Source organism: Heptranchias perlo, chromosome 1, assembly GCF_035084215.1.
Source record: "Heptranchias perlo isolate sHepPer1 chromosome 1, sHepPer1.hap1, whole genome shotgun sequence".
Lineage (NCBI taxonomy): Eukaryota > Metazoa > Chordata > Chondrichthyes > Hexanchiformes > Hexanchidae > Heptranchias > Heptranchias perlo.
In genome coordinates this window covers 746,596-767,475 of record NC_090325.1, presented here as the reverse complement: position 1 = coordinate 767,475, position 20,880 = coordinate 746,596, and the positions used below count along the sequence as shown (strand labels likewise).

General features: G+C 45.8%; 1 protein-coding gene across 1 annotated transcript in view; it reads right to left on the bottom strand.

The window, feature by feature from the left end:
- Window positions 1-20,880, bottom strand: part of fbxo41 (F-box protein 41) — a 246,259-nt gene that overhangs the window by 95,119 nt on the left and 130,260 nt on the right. The window contains exons 5-6 of the mRNA XM_067978195.1: window positions 19,089-19,450; window positions 9,127-9,368 (exon numbers count right to left, since the gene is read on the bottom strand). Of these exons, the coding sequence (XP_067834296.1) occupies window positions 9,127-9,368; window positions 19,089-19,450 (604 nt within the window). The remainder of the gene's footprint in view (window positions 1-9,126; window positions 9,369-19,088; window positions 19,451-20,880) is intronic.

Below are 20,880 nucleotides of genomic sequence, written 5' to 3'. Positions count from 1 at the left end.
TTATAGGCCAGTTAGCTTAACATCTGTGGTGGGTAAAATTTTGGAGTCTATTATTAAGGAGACAGTAACGGAACATTTAGATAAGCATAATTTAATAGGACAAAGTCAGCATGGCTTTATGAAGGGGAAGTCATGTCTGACAAATTTGCTTGAGTTCTTCGAGGATATAACGTATAGGGTGGATAAAGGGGAACCAGTGGACATAGTGTATTTAGACTTCCAGAAGGCATTCGACAAGGTGCCACATAAAAGATTATTACTTAAGATAAAAAATCACGGGATTGGGGGTAATATTCTGGCATGGGTGGAGGATTGGTTATCGAACAGGAAGCAGAGAGTTGGGATAAATGGTTCATTTTCGGACTGGCAACCAGTAACCAGTGGTGTTCCACAGGGGTCGGTGCTGGGTCCCCAACTCTTTACAATCTATATTAACGATTTGGAGGAGGGGACCGAGTGCAACATATCAAAATTTGCAGATGATACAAAGATGGGAGGGAAAGTAGAGAGTGAGGAGGACATAAAAAACCTGCAAGGGGATATAGACAGGCTGGGTGAGTGGGCGGAGATTTGGCAGATGCAATATAATATTGGAAAATGTGAGGTTATGCACTTTGGCAGGAAAAATCAGAGAGCAAGTTATTTTCTTAATGGCGAGAGACTGGAAAGTACTGAAGTACAAAGGGATCTGGGGGTCCTAGTGCAAGAAAATCAAAAAGTTGGTATGCAGGTGCAGCAGGTGATCAAGAAAGCCAACGGAATGTTGGCTTTTATTGCTAGGGGGATAGAATATAAAAACAAGGAGGTATTGCTGCAGTTATATAAGGTATTGGTGAGACCGCACCTGGAATACTGCATACAGTTTTGGTCTCCATACTTAAGAAAAGACATACTTGCTCTCGAGGCAGTACAAAGAAGGTTCACTCGGTTAATCCCGGGGATGAGGGGGCGGACATATGAGGAGAGGTTGAGTAGATTGGGACTCTACTCATTGGAGTTCAGAAGAATGAGAGGCGATCTTATTGAAACATATAAGATTGTGAAGGGTCTTGATCGGGTGGATGCAGTAAGGATGTTCCCAAAGATGGGTGAAACTAGAACTAGGGGGCATAATCTTAGAATAAGGGGCTGCTCTTTCAAAACTGAGATGAGGAGAAACTTCTTCACTCAGAGGGTGGTAGGTCTGTGGAATTTGCTGCCCCAGGAAGCTGTGGAAGCTACATCATTAGATAAATTTAAAACAGAAATAGACAGTTTCCTAGAAGTAAAGGGAATTAGGGGTTATGGGGAGCGGGCAGGAAATTGGACATGAAGCTGAGTTCGGATCGGTCAATGCCCTGTGGGTGGCGGAGAGGGCCCAGGGGCTATGTGGCCGGGTCCTGCTCCGACTTCTTGTGTTCTTGAGATTTGTGGTTGGGATGAGATCAGCCATGATCTTATTGAATGGCGGAGCAGGCTCGAGGGGCCGATTGGCCTACTCCTGCTCCAATTTCTTATGTTCTTATGTTCTTATGTTCTTATATAAAGGCCAGCATTCCATTAAGAACATAAGAAATAGGAGCAGGAGTAGGCCAATCGGCCCCTCGAGCCTGCTCCGCCATTCAATTAGATCATGTCTGATCTGATCCGAACCTCAAATCTGAAGAACACATGAAGTCGGAGCAGGACCCGGCCTCTCAACCCCTGGGCCCTCTCCGCCACCCACAGGGCCTTGACCGATCCGAACTCAGCTTCATGTCCAATTTCCTGCCCGCTCCCCGTAACCCCTCATTCCCTTTACTTCTAGGAAACTGTCTATTACTGTTTTAAATTTATTTAATGATGTAGCTTCCACAGCTTCCTGGAGCAGCAAATTCCACAGACCTACTACCCTCTGAGTGAAGAAGTTTCTCCTCATCTCAGTTTTGAAAGAGCAGCCCCTTATTCGAAGATTATGCCCCCTAGTTCGAGTTTCACCCATCTTTGGGAACATCCTTACCGCATCCACCCGATCAAGCCCCTTCACAATCTTATATGTTTTAATAAGATCGCCTCTCATTCTTCTGAACTCCAATGAGTAGAGTCCCAATCTACTCAACCTCTCCTCATATGTCCACCCCCTCATCCCCGGGATTAACCGAGTGAACCTTCTTTGTACTGCCTCGAGAGCAAGTATGTCTTTTCTGAAGTATGGATAACAAAACTGTATGCAGTATTCCAGGTGCGGTCTCACCAATACCTTATATAACTGCAGCAATACCTCCCTGTTTTTATATTCAATCCCCCTAGCAATAAAAGCCAACATTCCGTTGGCCTTCTTAATCACCTGCTGCACCTGTATACAAACCTTTTGATTTTCTTGCACTGGGACCCCCAGATCCCTTTGTACTGCAGTACTTTCCAGTTTCTCGCCATTAAGATAATAACTTGCTCTCTGATTTTTCCTGCCAAAGTGCATAACCTCACATTTTCCAATATTGTATTGCATCTGCCAAATCTCCACCCACTCACCCAGCCTGTCTATAACCCCTTGTCGGTTTTTTCTGTCCTCCTCACTCTCCACTTTCCCTCCCATCTTTGTATCATCTGCAAACTTTGATACGTTACACTCGGTCCCCTCCTCCAAATCGTTAATATAGATTGTAAAGAGTTGGGGACCCAGCACCGACCCCTGCGGAACACCACTGGCTACTGGTTGCCAGTCCGAGAATGAACCATTTATCCCAACTCTCTGCTTCCTGTTAGATAACCAATCCTCCACCCATGCCAGAATATTACCCCCAATCCAGTGATTCTTTATCTTGAGCAATAATCTTTTATGTGGCACCTTGTTGAATGCCTTCTGGAAGTCTAAATACACTACGTCCACTGGTTCCCCTTTATCCACCCTGTACGTTATGTCCTCAAAGAACTCAAGCAAATTTGTTGGACATGACTTCCCCTTCATAAAGCCATGCTGACTTTGTCCAATTAACTTATGTTTATCTAAATGTTCAATTACTGTCTCTTTAATAATAGACTCAAAATTTTACCCACCACATATGTTAGGCTAACTGGTCTATAATTTCCAGCCTTCTGCCTACTACCCTTTTTCAATAAGGGTGTTACATTAGCAGTTTTCCAATCTGCCGGGACCTTTGCCGAGTCCAGAGAAGTTTGGAAAATTATTACCAAAGCATCCACAATCCCTACTGCCACCTCCCTCAAGACCCTAGGATGTAAGCCATCAGGTCCAGGGGATTTATCCGCCTTGAGTCCCATTATTTTACTGAGTACCAATTCCTTAGTGATTTTAATCGTATTTAGCTTCTCCCCACCGAGAGCCCCCTGTTTGTCCAGTGTTGGGATATTCTTAGTGTCCTCTACCGTAAAGACTGAAACAAAATATTTGTTCAGCATTTTTGCCATCTCCATGTTTCCCACCATTAATTTCCCGGTCTCATCCTCTAAGGGACCTATGTTTGCCTCAGCCACCCCGTTTCTTTTTATATAACTGTAGAAACTCTTGCTATCTGTTTTTATATGTTTTGCTAATTTCTTTTCATAATCTAACTTCCCTTTCTTAATCAATCCTTTAGTTACTTTTTGCTGTCTTTTGAAGACTTCCCAATCTTCTATCCTCCCACTACGTTTGGCGACCTTATATGTCCTTGTTTTTAGTCGGATACTATCCTTAATTTCTTTACTTAGCCACGGATGGCTGTCATTTCTTTCACACCCTTTTTTCCTCAGTGGAATATATATTTTTTGAAAGTTGTAAAATAACTCCTTGAATGAACACCACTGCTCATGTACCGTCTTACCCTTTAATCTATTTTCCCAGTCCACTTTAATCAATTCCGCTCTCATACCATCATAGTCTCCTTTATTCAAACTCAGTACGCTTGTTTGAGAACCAATCTTCTCACCCTCTAATTGGATATGGAATGTAACCATGTTATGGTCACTCATTCCAAGGGGATCCTTAAGTAGGACATTATTAATTAATCCTGGCTCATTACACAGGACCAGGTCCAAGGTTGCTTGCCCCCTTGTATAATCAGTTACATACTGCTCAAGAAATCCATCCCTAATACACTCAACAAACTCTTCCTCAAGGCTGCCCTGCCCAATTTGATTTGTCCAGTTAATATGATGGTTAAAATCCCCCATAATTATAGCTGTTCCCTTATTACATGCCCCGACTATTTCCTGATTAATACTTCTTCCAGCAGAGTTGCAACTATTAGGAGGCCTATATACTACGCCCACTAGTGTTTTTTTCCCCTTATTATTCCTTATCTCAACCCAAACTGTTTCATTGTCCTGACCCTTTGTCCCAATATCATTTCTCTGTATTACAGTGATTCCTTCCTTTATTAACATAGCCACCCCACCTCCCCTTCCTTCCTGCCCATCCTTCCTGATTGTTAAATACCCTGGCATATTTAATTCCCAGCCGTTGTCACCCTGCAGCCATGTTTCTGTAATGGCCACAAGATCATACCCATACGTAGTTATTTGTGCCGTTAACTCGTCCATTTTGTTACAAATGTTACGTGCATTCAGATAAAGAACTTTCAAATATGTTTTGTGACACTTAGTTCCTGCTTTTTCCTTTTTTAACACTTTACCTATTACTCCATACCTTCTGTCCCTTCCTGTTACGCTTTCCTCTCTCTCCCTGCTCAGGTTCCCAACCCCCTGCCACTTGAGTTTAAACTCTCCCCAACAGCACTAGCAAACACTCCCCCTAGGACAGTGGTCCCGGCCCTGCCCAGGTGCAGACCGTCCGGTTTGTACTGGTCCCACCTCCCCCAGAACCGGTTCCAATGCCCCAGGAATTTGAATCCCTCCCCCTTGCACCACTCCTCTCGCCACATATTCATTTGAAATATCCTCCTATTTCTACTCTGACTTCCACGTGGCACTGGTCGCAATCCTGAGATTACTACCTTTGAGGTCCTATTTTTTAATTTACCTCCTAACTCCCTTAGCCTTATTGATTATTTTCTGCACCTGTTCATGACACTTCAATGATCTATGTACCTGAACCCCAATGTCCCTTTGGACATCCACTGTTTTTAACTTTTTACCATTTAGAAAGTACCCTGTTCTATCCCTTTTTGATCCAAAGTGGATGACCTCACATTTGTCTGCAATGAATTCCATTTGCCACAGTTTTGCCCATTCACCGAATCTATCAATATCGCTTTGTAATTTTATGTTTTCATCTACACTGCTTACAATGCCACCAATCTTTGTGTCATCGGCAAACTTAGATATGAGACTTTCTATGCCTTCACTTAAGTCGTTAATAAATATTGTGAATAATTGAGGCCCCAAGACAGATCCCTGCGGGACTCCACTGGTCACATCCTTCCAATGTGAGTACCTTCCCATTATCCCTACTCTCTGTCGCCTTTCCCTCAGCCAACTTCCTAACCAAGTCCGTACTTTTCCCTCCATTCCATGGGCTTCTATCTTAGCTAACAGTCTCTTCTGTGGGACCTTATCAAATGCCTTCTGGAAGTCCATATAAATAACATTCATTGACATTCCCCTGTCCACTACTTCAGTCACCTCTTCAAAAAATTCAATCAGGTTTGTCAGGCACGACCTACCTTTCACAAATCCATGCTGGCTCTCTCTGATTAACTGAAAATTTTCGAGGTGTTCAGTCACCCTATCCTTAATTACAGACTCCAGCATTTTTCCCACAACAGATGTTAGGCTAACTGGTCTCTAATTCCCTGGTTTCCCTCTCTCTCCTTTCTTAAAAAGCGGAGTGACACGCGCAATTTTCCAATCTCGAGGGACAGTTCCTGAACCTAGAGAACTTTGAAAGATTATAGTTAGGGCATCTGCAATGTGCTCACCTACTTCATAGAGTCATAAAGTCATAGAGTTATACAGCACGGATAGAGGCCCTTCGGCCCATCGTGTCCGCGCCGGCCATCAGCCCTGTCTACTCTAATCCCATATTCCAGCATTTAGTCCGTCGCCTTTTATGCTATGGCATTTCAAGTGCTCATCCAAATGCTTCTTGAATGTTGTGAGGGTTCCTGCCTCCACAACCCTTTCAGGCAGTGAGTTCCAGACTCCAACCACCCTCTGGGTGAAAAAGTTCTTTCTCAAATCCCCTCTAAACCTCCCGCCTTTTACCTTGAATCTATGTCCCCTTGTTATAGAACCCTCAACGAAGGGAAAAAGCTCCTTAGTATCCATCCTATCTGTGCCCCTCATAATTTTGTACACCTCAATCATGTCCCCCCTCAGCCTCCTCTGCTCCAAGGAAAACAAACCCAATCTTCCCAGTCTCTCTTCATAGCTGAAGCGCTCCAGCCCTGGTAACATCCTGGTGAATCTCCTCTACATAAGAACATAAGAACATATGTTCAAAGCGATCACATCCTTCCTGTAGTGTGGCGACCAGAACTGCACACAGTACTCCAGCTGTGGCCTAACCAGTGTTTTATACAGCTCCATCATAACCTCCTTGCTCTTATATTCTATGCCTCAGCTAATAAAGGCAAGTATCCCATATGCCTTCTTTACCACCTTATCTCCCTGTTCCGCCGCCTTCAGGGATCTGTGAACTTTCACACCAAGATCCCTCTGACCCTCTGTCTTGCCTAGGGTCCTCCCATTCATTGTGTATTCCCTTGCCTTGTTAGTCCCTCCAAAGTGCATCACCTCGCACTTTTCCAGGTTAAATTCCATTTGCCACTGTTCCGCCCATCTGACCAACCCATCTATATCGTCCTGCAGACTGAGGCTATCCTCCTCGCTATTTACCACCCTACCAATTTTTGTATCATCAGCGAACTTACTGATCATACCTTTTACATTCATATCCAAGTCATTAATGTAGACCACAAACAGCAAGGGACCCAGCACCGATCCCTGTGGTCCCCCACTGGCCACAGGCTTCCAGTCACAAAAACAACCTTCGACCATCACCCTCTGCCTTCTGCCACTAAGCCAGTTTTGTATCCAAAGTGCCAAGGCACCCTGGATTCCATGGGCTCGTACCTTCTTGACCAGTCTCCTGTGGGGGACTTTATCGAAGGCCTTACTGAAATCCATGTATACCACATCCACTGTGTTACCCTCATCCACACGCCTCGTCACCCCCTCAAAAAATTCAATCAAATTAGTCAGACATGATCTTCCCTTGACAAAGCCATGTTGACTATCCCTGATTAATCCTTGCTTCTCCAAGTGGAGACTAATTTTGTCCTTCAGAATTTTTTCCAATAATTTTCCTACCACTGATGTTAGGCTCACTGGCCTGTAGTTCCCCGGTTTTTCCCTACTCCCCTTCTTGAATAATGGTACTACATTAGCGGTTCTCCAGTCCTCTGGCACATCCCCTGTGGCCAGAGAGGTTCTGAATATATGTGTCAGAGCCCCCGCAATCTCCTCCTTTGCCTCACACAGTAGCCTGGGATACATTTCGTCCGGGCCTGGGGATTTATCCATTTTTAGGCCTGCTAAAACCGCCAATACCTCCTCCCGCTCGATGTTAATATGTTCGAGTATATCACAGTCCCCCTGCCGTATTTCTATGTCTACATCGTCCTTCTCCATAGTGAAAACAGATGCAAAAAATTCATTTGGAACCCCTCCTACATCTGCCGGCTCCACACACAGATTGCCATTTTTGTCCCTAATGGGCCCTATTTTTTCCCTAGTCATCCTCTTACCCTTAATATACTTATAAAACATCTTAGGATTTTCCTTTATTTTGCTCGCCAGTGTTATTTCATGGCCCCTCCTTGATCTCCTAATTTCTTTTTTAAGTATCCCCCTGCACTTTTTGTACTCCTCTCGGGCTTCCTCCGTCTTTAGCCTTTTGTATCTGCCAAAAGCCCTCCTTTTTTTCCTAACCCTGGGATGGAAACCATCTGGTCCTGGGGATTTGTCACTCGTTAGTTCTCTGTGACAGTCATAAGTTTTCTTTTTCTGCTTTATCTTGCCCTGTATACTTCTGGACAACCAGGGGGCTCTAAATTTGGCTGTGCCACCCTTTTTCTTTGAGGGGACGTGTCTGCATTGTACCCGTAGAATTTCACTTTTTAGTGCCTCCCACTGATTTCTCCTCAAGTAGTTGTGTCTAGTCCATTTCTGCCAAATCACCTCTTAGTTCTGCCTTCCCCCAATTTAAAATGTTTACTCCTCATTTAACTCTGTCCCCAATATGGTCACCCACTGTCACTTCACCCACTTGCCCATCTTCATTTCCCAGGTCTAAATCTAGAATTGCATCCCCTCTTGTTGGGCTTGTCACGTACTGGCTAAAAAAGTTATCCCGGACACCGATCAAGAATTTTGTGCCCTCTGTGTCCCTCACACTGTTTGAATCCCAGTTGATGTTAGGGTAGTTGAAGTCCCCTACTATTATTGCACTCAGAAATTTGCCTACATATTTGTTCTTCTATCTCCCTTTCGCTATTCGGGGGTCTATAGTTCACTCCTAGTAGTGTGACTGCCCCTTTTTTATTTCTTAGCTCAACCCATATGGCCTCGATTGATGATCCATTTTGCAGATCATCCCTTCTCACAACTGGAATTGATTCTTTAACCAATAATGCTACCCCCCCACTCCTTTAATGCTACTCCCCCTCCTTTTTTATCACCCACTCTATCCTGCCTGAAAACTCTATCCAGGGATATTGAGCTGCCAATTATCCCCCTCTTTAAGCCAGGTTTCCGTTATAGCAATGATATCATGCTGCCATGTGTCTATCTGTGCCCTTAGCTCATCTGCTTTATCTGTAATACTCCTTGCATTGAAGTATATCCCCTTTAACCCCGTCAAATTCCTGTGCTGAACTCTATTTAACCTTTGCTTCCTTTGCCTAACTGCTTTTCTACTTCCCGTTTCCTGGTCTGAATTTGTCCTATCTGTACCTGCCCTTTGGTTCCCATTCTCTTGCCATACTAGTTTAAACCCTCCCCACAGAAATCTGTGCTGACATTCATCTATTAACCCGTACTTTCCAAATGCCAATTAATTTTGTCCTGGATTGTCTCTAAGTTTACCCACCACCGACATTACTGATAGCTTTGGTTTTTTTGAGGAGTGGTAACAGTCCCCATCGGTACATTTCACATTAACGTACATCAATAGGAACTTACTGCTTGTATTTATAGCGCTAATACCTTGGAGGACACTCGAGCATTCTCCAACAGAACTCTGGTCCAAACTGCCGGATGTCTAGCCACATATTTCCAGTCCCGACAGACCTCAGCTGTTTTCAGCAACGTCTTGGTGTCCAAGTATGTGAAAATACAAAATAATGCTGCTCGCATCTTGAGCACCTCGGGGCTGATGACTTCATTTGATTGGGAGGGGCTGCCCTTCTGGAGTTTGGCTGCTTTGTAACTAACCGGTTTGGCATTACCTAAGGACAAACACAAAGGACACATTAAAAAGTAGGTTTCATAGTCCAATGTATTAATATGAATAAACCTATGAATGAATATTGGAAATAACTAACTACAGTTGTGGAATGACACACAGAAACATCTTCTCATGTCCAAACTAAACCTGAATATCATGTAATTTTATCATATTATAAAATAAAAACAGAAAATGCTGGAGAAGCTCAGCAAATCAGGCAGCATTTGTGGAGAAAGAAACAGAGTTAACGTTTCAGGTCGAAGACCTTTCGTCAGAACTGGAAGATGTTAAAAGAGTTAAAGTTTTTGAGCAAGCACAGAGCCAGGAAAAGTGGGGGAGGGAGGGGAGCAGAGGAAAGAATAAAAGGGGATGTATGTAACAGGGTAGAGGGCACGAGTGATTAAAGGACAAAAGGGATGATGGTGCAAGGCAAGGAAGGTGGTAATGGGACAGGTTAAGAAACATAAGATTGGTCAGGTGAAGCTGTAAATGGCAGCAGCAGAACCATTACTAGCACTAGCTGACCGAAAAAATTGGAGTCGTGGTTATGATCTGAAGTTATTGAAATCAATGTTGAGTTTGGAAGGTTGTAAAGTGTCTAAACAAAAGATGAGCGGCTGTTCCTTGAGCTTATGTTGAGCTTCATTGGAACAGTATAAGAGGCCAAGGACAGAGAGGTCAGAGTTGGAGTGGGACAGGGAATTAAAATGGCAAGCGACCGGCAAGTCAGGGTCACGCTTGCGGACAGAGCGGAGGTGTTCAGCAAAGCGATCACCCAGTCGGTGTTTGGTCTCCCCAATGTAGAGTAAATAAGGACAAACTGTTTCCAGTGGTAGAAGGGTTGGTAACCAAAGGACACAGATTTGAGGTAATTGGCAAAAGAACTAGAGGCGACATGAGGAAACATTTTTTTATTATGCGGCAAGTTGTAACGATCTGGAATGCACCGCCTGAAATGGTGGTGGAAGCAGATTGATTAGTAACTTTCAAAAGAGAATTGGATGAATACTTGAAGGGAAAAAATTTACAGGTATGGGGTAAGAGCAGGGGAATGGGACTAATTGGATAGCTCTTTCAAAGAGCTGGCACAGGCACAATGGGCCGAATGGCCTCCTTCTGTGCTGTACCTACTATGATAATATGACTATGATACAAGGCATGCTTGTGGTTACCTGTCTATGGTTGGGCTAGCCCAAAGATACAAATTCAATTGTTTCTAGCACATGGATATGCTCAGTGATTGATTACTAACATACTGTTGTGCTTGAGACACAAAGATACTGGCTTGAATGGTTTCCTTCTGCTCCACTTAAATTGCCAGCCAAAGGACTTGTGCCAACTTCCCAGCATGCATTTACTGAAGCCATTCTGAGGATGTGATCGTCCTTAACCAAGCCTGTGTTAAAGCCAAGAAATCTAGGAGAAAAAGGAATCCCATCAGCTAAATCTCTCATTTTTGCCACAATAACCAGGCAGACTAAAGTTGCCAATGGTGGAGATCTGTTTTAGTTTGCTCAATGCAGAATCCAGAGGCGCTCGACCACACTGTATGGCTGCACCAACATTTTCACAAACGCTCAACAAAGCACCAGGCAACATCAGTAGGACTGAAGTTATTAAGAGGTTCACTATCTTACTGAAAGAGCTTTGGGCCTCTTTTCACTTTATCACCCCAAAATAGGATCAAACTTGGTCGTAAAATCATTGATCAATGACACTATGGAGGGGGTGGGGGGGGGGGGGGGTGGTGGTGGCAGAAAATGGGCGTTATCGGATAGAACATCCATTATTAGCCCTGACCCACTGAAATCAACAGCAACCATCACATAATTATGTATAATGTAACATAAGCAGATATCTCTGAAATTAACTGGGCAGCAAAGTTTGTAAACCGGTTGACAGATCTATAACATGAGATGGATAGAGTACAAAATAAATATATTCCGAAAAAGTGGAGAGAGTGACCAAAGTATAGAGTTCTGTGAATAAAGAGATTAAAATTAAACACACTTAAAAGGGAGCATATAATAAAATTAAGACGAACAATAAAGCCATAAGGTGGTCAACAGCATTTCGGGTGTGATAAATTGGGGCACAGAGGGCAAGACTAAAAGGAGTAACAATAAATTTAAACTTAGATATGAGACTTTCTATGCCTTCATCTAAGTCGTTAATAAATATTGTGAATAATTGAGGCCCCAAGACAGATCCCTGCGGGACTCCACTAGTCACATCCTGCCAATGTGAGTACCTACCCATTATCCCTACTCTCTGTCGCCTTTCGCTCACCAAATTCCGAACCAAGTCCGTACTTTTCCCTCGATTCCATGGGCTTCTATCTTAGCTAACAGTCTCTTATGTGGGACCTTATCAAATGCCTTCTGGAAGTCCATATAAATAACATCCATTGACATTCCCCTGTCCATTACTTTAGTCACCTCTTCAAAAAATTCTATCAGGTTTGTCAGGCACATACTTCGGTTCTATCTTCACAAAGGACAAACAACCTCCCAGAAATGTTAGGGAACCAAGGGTCTAGTGAGAAGGAGGAACTGAAGGGAACCAGTATTTGTAAAAAAATAGTGCTCGGGAAATTAATGGGGCTAAAGGCTGACAAATCCCCAGGGCCTGATAATCTACATGCCAGAGTACCAAAGGAAGTGGCCCTGGAAATAGTGGATGCATTGGTGATCATCTTCCAAAATTCTATAGACTCTGGAACAGTTCCTACAGATTGGAGGGTGGCAAATGTAACCCCACTATTTAAAAAAGGAGGGAAAGAAAAAACAGGGAATTACAGACCAGTTAGCCTAACATCAGTAGTGGGGAAAATGCTAGAGTCTATTATAAAAGATGTGATAACAGAACACTTGGAAGGCATTAACGGGATTGGACAAAGTCAGCATGGGTTTATGAAAGGGAAATCATGCTTAACAAATCTACTGGAGTTTTTTGAGGCTGTAACTAGTAGAATAGATAGGGGAGAACCAGTGGATGTGGTGTACTTGGATTTTCAGAAGGCTTTTGATAAGGTCCCACACAAGAGGTTAGTGTGCAAAATTAAAGCACATGGGATTGGGGGGAATATACTGGCATGGATTGTGAATTGGTTAACAGACAGGAAACAGAGAGTAGGAATAAACGGGTTTTTTTCCGGGTGGCAGGCAGTGACTAGTGGGGAACCGCAGGGATCAGTGCTTGGGCCCCAGCTGGTCACAATATTTTTTATAAATTTTTTGGATGAGGTATCCAAATGTAACATTTCCAAGTTTGCAGACGACACAAAGCTGGGGTGGAATGTGAGCTGTGAGGAGGATGCAAAGAGTCTCCAATGTGATTTATACAAGTTGGGTGAGTGGGCAGATGCAATCTAAATGCAAATCTAAATCTAAATTTAAATCTGAGATAGATAGCTTTTTGGCAACCAAAGGTATGAAGGGATATGGGCCAAAGGCGGGTATATGGAGTTAGATCACAGATCAGCCATGATCTTATCACATGGCGGAGCAGGCACGAGGGGCTGAATGGCCTCCTCCTGTTCCTATATTCCTATGTTCCTAGATGCAGTATAACGTGGATAAATGTGAGGTTATCCAGTTTGGTTGTAAAAACAGAAAGGCAGATTATTATCTGAATGGGGATAGATTGGGAAAAGGGGAGGTGCAATGAGACCTGGGTGTCCTTGTATGCCAGTCGCTGAAAGCGAGCATTCAGGTGCAGCAAGCAGTTAGGAACATAGGAACAGGAGTAGGCCATTCAGCCCCTCGTGCCTGCTCCGCCATTCGAGATCATGGCTGATCTGTGATCTAACTCCATATCCCTGAAAAACTTTGGTTGCCAAAAAGCTATCCATCTCAGATTTAAATTTAGCAATTGAGCTAGTATCAACTGCCGTTTGCGGAAGAGAGTTCCAAACTTCTACAACCCTTTGGGTGTAGAAATGTTTTCTAATCTCGCTCCTGAAAGGTCTGGCTCTAATTTTTAGAATGCGCCCCCACTCCTAAAATCCCCAACCAGCGGAAATAGTTTCTCTCTATCCACCCTATCTGTTCCCCTTAATATCTTATAAACTTCGATCAGATCACCCCTTAACCTTCGAAACTCCAGAGAATACAACCCCAATTTGTGTAATCTCTCCTCGTAACTTAACCCTTGAAGTCCGGGTATCATTCTAGTAAACCTACGCTGCACTCCCTCCAAGGCCAATATGTCCTTCCGAAGGTGCGGTGCCCAGAACTGCTCACAGATGTTGGCCTTCATTGCAAGAGGATTTGAGTACAGGAGCAGGGATGTCTTACTGCAGTTATACAGGGCCTTGGTGAGACTACATCTGGAGTATTGGGTGCAGTTTTGGTCTCCTTTTCTGAAAGAAGGATGTCCTTGCCATGGAGGGAGTGCAACGAAGGTTTACCAGACTGATTCCTGGGATGGCAGGACTGACGTATGAGGAGAGATTGGGTCGACTCGGCCTAAATTCACTCGAGTTTAGAAGAATGAGAGGTGATCTCATCGAAACATGTAAAATTCTAACAGGACTAGACAGACTAGATGCAGGGAGGATGTTCCCGATGGCTGGGGAGTCCAGAACCAGGGGTCACAGTCTCAGGATACGGGGTATGCCATTTAGAACCAAGATGAGGAGAAATTTCTTCACTCAGAGGGTGGTGAACCTGTGGTATTCTCTAGCACAGAAGGCAGTGGAGGCCAGGTCATTAGATGTATTCAAGAGGAAATAGATATATTTCTTAATGCTAAAGGGATCAAGGGATATGGGGAAAAAGCGGGAACAGGGAACTGAGTTAGACTATCAGCCATGATCATTTTGAATGGCGGAGCAGGCCCGAAGGGCTAAATTGCCGACTCTTGCCCGTATTTTCTATGATTCTAAGAAAATGATTGTTAAAGCCTCTGCTATTCCCTCCCTGGCTTCTTTTAACATCCTGGGATATATTTCATCCAGCCCTGGTGATTTATCCACTTTCAAAGATGCTAATCCCCTTAATACTTTCTCTCTGACTATATTTATCCCATCCAATATTTCACACTGCTCCTCCTCCTCCTCCTGAACTATAATCTCTGCATTGTCCCCCTCTTTTGTGAAGACAGTTGCAAAATATTCATTAAGAACCATACCCACACATCTTCTGGCTCTGCACATCAGTTACCTTTTTGGTCTCTAATAGGCCCTACTCTTTCCTTAATTATCCTCTTGCTCTTAATGTATTTATAAAACATCTTTGGGTTTTTCTTAATTTTACTTGCCAATATCTTTCATGCCCTCTCTACTTTCAGCGCTGCACTTTCTATACTCCTCTAGGCTTTCTACAGTATTGAGCTCTTGGTATGTGACATAAGCTTCCCTTTTTTGCCTTATCTTACCCTGTATCCTCCTTGACGTACTTGAGGCTCTAGATTTGACATTCTCTCCCTTTTTCTTTGTGGGAACATCTTCACTCCGAACCCCTTAAATCTCACCCTTGTATGCCTCCCACTGCTCTGACACTGATTTACCTACAAATAGCTGTTTCCAGTTCACTTTTGCTAAATCACTTCTCAGCTTAGTAAAATTAACCTGTCGCGGCACAGTACGGGGCGTAACCTGTCGTAGTGCGGTACGGGGCGTAACCTGTCCCACGGCGGTACGGGGCGTAACCTGTCCCAGGGCGGTACGGAGCGTAACCTGTCGTAGTGCGGTACGGAGCGTAACCTGTCCCAGGGCGGTACGGAGCGTAACCTGTCGTAGTGCGGTACGGGGCGTAACCTGTCGTAGTGCGGTACGGGGCGTAACCTGTCGTAGTGCGGTACGGGGCGTAACCTGTCGTAGTGCGGTACGGGGCGTAACCTGTCCCAGGGCGGTACGGAGCGTAACCTGTCGTAGTGCGGTACGGAGCGTAACCTGTCCCAGGGCGGTACGGGGCGTAACCTGTCGTAGTGCGGTACGGGGCGTAACCTGTCCCAGTGCGGTACGGGGCGTAACCTGTCCCAGGGCGGTACGGAGCGTAACCTGTCGTAGTGCGGTACGGAGCGTAACCTGTCCCAGGGCGGTACGGAGCGTAACCTGTCCCAGGGCGGTACGGGGCGTAACCTGTCGCAGTGCGGTACGGGGCGTAACCTGTCCCAGGGCGGTACGGGGCGTAACCTGTCGTAGTGCGGTACGGGGCGTAACCTGTCGTAGTGCGGTACGGGGCGTAACCTGTCGTAGTGCGGTACGGGGCGTAACCTGTCCCAGGGCGGTACGGGGCGTAACCTGGTATGGGGCGTAACCTGTCCCAGGGCGGTACGGAGCGTAACCTGTCGCAGGGCGGTACGGGGCGTAACCTGTCGCAGGGCGGTACGGGGCGTAACCTGTCCCAGGGCGGTACGGAGCGTAACCTGTCCCAGGGCGGTACGGAGCGTAACCTGCCGTAGTGCGGTACGGGGCGTAACCTGTCCAAGGGCGGTACGGGGCGTAACCTGTCGTAGTGCGGTACGGGGCGTAACCTGTCCCAGGGCGGTACGGGGCGTAACCTGTCCCAGGGCGGTACGGGGCGTAACCTGTCGTAGTGCGGTACGGGGCGTAACCTGTCGTAGTGCGGTACGGGGCGTAACCTGTCGTAGTGCGGTACGGGGCGTAACCTGTCGTAGTGCGGTACGGGGCGTAACCTGTCGTAGTGCGGTACGGGGCGTAACCTGTCGTAGGGCGGTACGGGGCGTAACCTGTCCCAGGGCGGTACGGGGCGTAACCTGTCCCAGGGCGGTACGGGGCGTAACCTGTCCCAGGGCGGTACGGGGCGTAACCTGTCCCAGGGCGGTACGGGGCGTAACCTGTCCCAGTGCGGTACGGGGCGTAACCTGTCCCAGTGCGGTACGGGGCGTAACCTGTCCCAGTGCGGTACGGGGCGTAACCTGTCCCAGTGCGGTACGGGGCGTAACCTGTCCCAGGGCGGTACGGGGCGTAACCTGTCGTAGTGCGGTACGGGGCGTAACCTGTCGTAGTGCGGTACGGGGCGTAACCTGTCCCAGGGCGGTACGGGGCGTAACCTGTCGTAGTGCGGTACGGGGCGTAACCTGTCGTAGTGCGGTACGGGGCGTAACCTGTCCCAGGGCGGTACGGGGCGTAACCTGTCGTAGTGCGGTACGGGGCGTAACCTGTCCCAGGGCGGTACGGGGCGTAACCTGTCCCAGGACGGTACGGGACGTAACCTGTCCCAGGGCGGTACGGGGCGTAACCTGTCCCAGGGCGGTACGGGGCGTAACCTGTCGTAGTGCGGTACGGAGCGTAACCTGTCGTAGTGCGGTACGGGGCGTAACCTGTCCCAGGGCGGTACGGAGCGTAACCTGTCGTAGTGCGGTACGGGGCGTAACCTGTCCCAGGGCGGTACGGGGCGTAACCTGTCGCAGTGCGGTACGGGGCGTAACCTGTCGCAGTGCGGTACGGGGCGTAACCTGTCGCAGGGCGGTACGGGGCGTAACCTGTCGTAGGGCGGTACGGGGCGTAACCTGTCGTAGGGCGGTACGGAGCGTAACCTGTCGCAGGGCGGTACGGGGCGTAACCTGTCGTAGTGCGGTACGGGGCGTAACCTGTCCAAGGGCGGTACGGGGCGTAACCTGTCCAAGGGCGGTACGGGGCGTAACCTGTCCCAGGGCGGTACGGGGCGTAACCTGTCCCAGGGCGGTACGGGGCGTAACCTGTCCCAGGGCGGTACGGAGCGTAACCTGTCATAATATAGTACGGAGCGTAACCTCTCATAATATAGTACGGAGTGTAACCTCTAATAATATAGTACGGAGTGTAACCTCTCATAATATAGTACAGAGCGTAACCTCTCATAATATAGTACAGAGCGTAACCTCTCATAATATAGTACGGAGCGTAACCTCTCATAGTATAGTACGGAGTGTAACCTCTCATAATATAGTACGGAGCGTAACCTCTCATAGTATAGTACGGAGTGTAACCTCTCATAATATAGTACGGAGTGTAACCTCTCATAGTATAGTACGGAGTGTAACCTCTCATAGTATAGTACGGAGCGTAACCTCTCATAGTATAGTACAGAGTGTAACCTCTCATAATATAGTACGGAGTGTAACCTCTCATAATATAGTACGGAGCGTAACCTCTCATAGTATAGTACGGAGCGTAACCTCTCATAATATAGTACGGAGTGTAACCTCTCATAGTATAGTACGGAGCGTAACCTCTCATAGTGTAGTACGGAGCGTAACCTCTAATAATATAGTACGGAGCGTAACCTCTCATAATATAGTACGGAGCGTAACCTCTCATAATATAGTACGGAGCGTAACCTCTCATAATATAGTACGGAGCGTAACCTCTCATAATATAGTACAGAGCGTAACCTCTCATAATATAGTACAGAGCGTAACCTCTCATAATATAGTACAGAGCGTAACCTCTCATAATATAGTACGGAGCGTAACCTGTCATAATATAGTACGGAGCGTAACCTCTCATAATATAGTACGGAGCGTAACCTCTAATAATATAGTACGGAGTGTAACCTCTCATAATATAGTACGGAGCGTAACCTCTCATAGTATAGTACGGAGCGTAACCTCTCATAATATAGTACGGAGCGTAACCTCTCATAGTATAGTACGGAGTGTAACCTCTCATAATATAGTACGGAGCGTAACCTCTCATAGTATAGTACGGAGCGTAACCTCTCATAGTATAGTACGGAGTGTAACCTCTCATAATATAGTACGGAGTGTAACCTCTCATAGTATAGTACGGAGTGTAACCTCTCATAGTATAGTACGGAGCGTAACCTCTCATAGTATAGTACGGAGTGTAACCTCTCATAATATAGTACGGAGTGTAACCTCTCATAATATAGTACGGAGCGTAACCTCTCATAGTATAGTACGGAGCGTAACCTCTCATAGTATAGTACGGAGCGTAACCTCTCATAATATAGTACGGAGTGTAACCTCTCATAGTATAGTACGGAGCGTAACCTCTCCTAGTATAGTACGGAGCGTAACCTCTCATAGTGTAGTACGGAGCGTAACCTCTCATAATATAGTACGGAGTGTAACCTCTCATAATATAGTACGGAGCGTAACCTCTCATAATATAGTACGGAGCGTAACCTCTCAGTGTAGTACGGAGCGTAACCTCTCATAATATAGTACGGAGCGTAACCTCTAATAATATAGTACGGAGCGTAACCTCTCATAATATAGTACAGAGCGTAACCTCTCATAGTATAGTACGGAGCGTAACCTCTCATAGTATAGTACGGAGCGTAACCTCTCATAGTATAGTACGGAGTGTAACCTCTCATAGTATAGTACGGAGTGTAACCTCTCATAGTATAGTACGGAGTGTAACCTCTCATAATATAGTACGGAGTGTAACCTCTCATAATATAGTACGGAGTGTAACCTCTCATAATATAGTACGGAGTGTAACCTCTCATAATATAGTACGGAGCGTAACCTCTCATAATATAGTACGGAGCGTAACCTCTCATAATATAGTACGGAGCGTAACCTCTCATAGTATAGTACGGAGTGTAACCTCTCATAATATAGTACGGAGTGTAACCTCTCATAGTATAGTACGGAGTGTAACCTCTCATAGTATAGTACGGAGTGTAACCTCTCACAGTATAGTACGGAGTGTAACCTCTCATAATATAGCACGGAGTGTAACCTGTATATATGTTGCAATGTTTTCATCCAAAGTGTCAGGTAACACTGCTGTACTCACTGGTGCCAAGTCGGTAAGCCTTGGCACGGTTTGATCCAAATTGTTGTCGCTCTGTTGAACTTTTACTTTCTGGTTCCCATACTTCTGCCTCCGATTCAGTAGTTCTGGATCCCACATCCGACACATCACCTTCTTCTCCCTCGGTACTGTTACGATACGGTCTACGATGCCAGTTTTCGACAGCTTGCCTCCGTAGCGCTGAACTCCGTGACATGGGATCCCTGACGAACCTACCGTCTGAGTTGCGGTTTTGTTTATGATAATAGTTCCTCTCTGGACTCTGTTCAACCTGCTGCATATCCACAGATGGCGTAAAACTGTCACTATCATAGCATCGTGACACTTGGGCTATTGGCTTCGGTCTAGTGGAAACAGTACCAATATAAGAAAAAAAGGTTAATCGGTCACCCTAACTGAAGAGGGTGTCACAAAATTACTCTCATTATGCTAAGCGATCACTTTATTAATTTATATTAAACATTTTTATATTATAACTCAGAACTATATCAAATTGCTTGGAGATTACAAGAATATAAGAAGAAAAAAGAAATAAGTCATTCACCTTATCAAGCTCAATTTTCCAGTGAATGTTGTGTAAACTAGAAATAAACCTCTGTGGTGAACAGCATAGAAGGAGGCCATTCAACCAATCACATCTGTGCTGGCTCCTGGCAGAGCAATCCACTCTCTCCCTATAGCCCTGTATCAATCCCAAACTAATCCCACTGCCCCACTCTCTCCCTATAGCCCTGTATCAATCCCAAACTAATCCCACTGCCCCACTCTCTCCCCATAGCCCTGTATCAATCCCAAACTAATCCCACTGCCCCACTCTCTCCCCATAGCCCTGTATCAAGCCCAAACTAATCCCACTGCCCCGCTCTCTCCCCATAGCCCTGTATCAATCCCAAACTAATCCCACTGTCCCACTCTCTCCCCATAGCCCTGTATCAATCCCAAACTAATCCCACTGCCCCACTCTCTCCCTACAGCCCTGTATCAATCCCAAACTAATCCCACTGCCCCACTCTCTCCCGACAGCCCTGTATCAATCCCAAACCAATCCCACTGCCCCACTCTCTCCCTACAGCCCTGTATCAATCCCAAACTAATCCCATCGCCCCATTCTCTCACCAAATTCCTGTATCAATCCCAAACTAGTCCCATTGCCCCACTCTCTCTCAATGGTCCTGTATCAATCCAAAACTAATCCCATTGCCCCATTCTCTCTCCATCGTCCTGTATCAATCCCAAACTAATCCCATCGCCCCATTCTCTCACCAAATTCCTGTATCAATCCCAAACTAGTCCCATTGCCCCACTCTCTCTCAATAGCCCTGTATCAATCCCAAACTAATACCATTGCCCCATTCTCTCCCCATAGTCCTGTATCAATCCCAAACTAATCCCATCGCCCCATTCTCTCACCAAATTCCTGTATCAATCCCAAACTAGTCCCATTGCCCCACTCTCTCTCAATGGTCCTGTATCAATCCAAAACTAATCCCATTGCCCCATTCTCTCTCCATAGTCCTGTATCAATCCCAAACTAATCCCATCGCCCCATTCTCTCACCAAATTCCTGTATCAATCCCAAACTAGTCCCATTGCCCCACTCTCTCTCAATAGTCCTGTATCAATCCCAAACTAATCCCATTGCCCCATTCTCTCTCCATAGTCCTGTATCAATCCCAAACTAATCCCATTGCCCCATTCTCTCACAAAAGTCCTGTATCAATCCCAAACTAGTCCCATTGCCCCACTCTCTCTCTATAGTCCTGTATTAATCCCA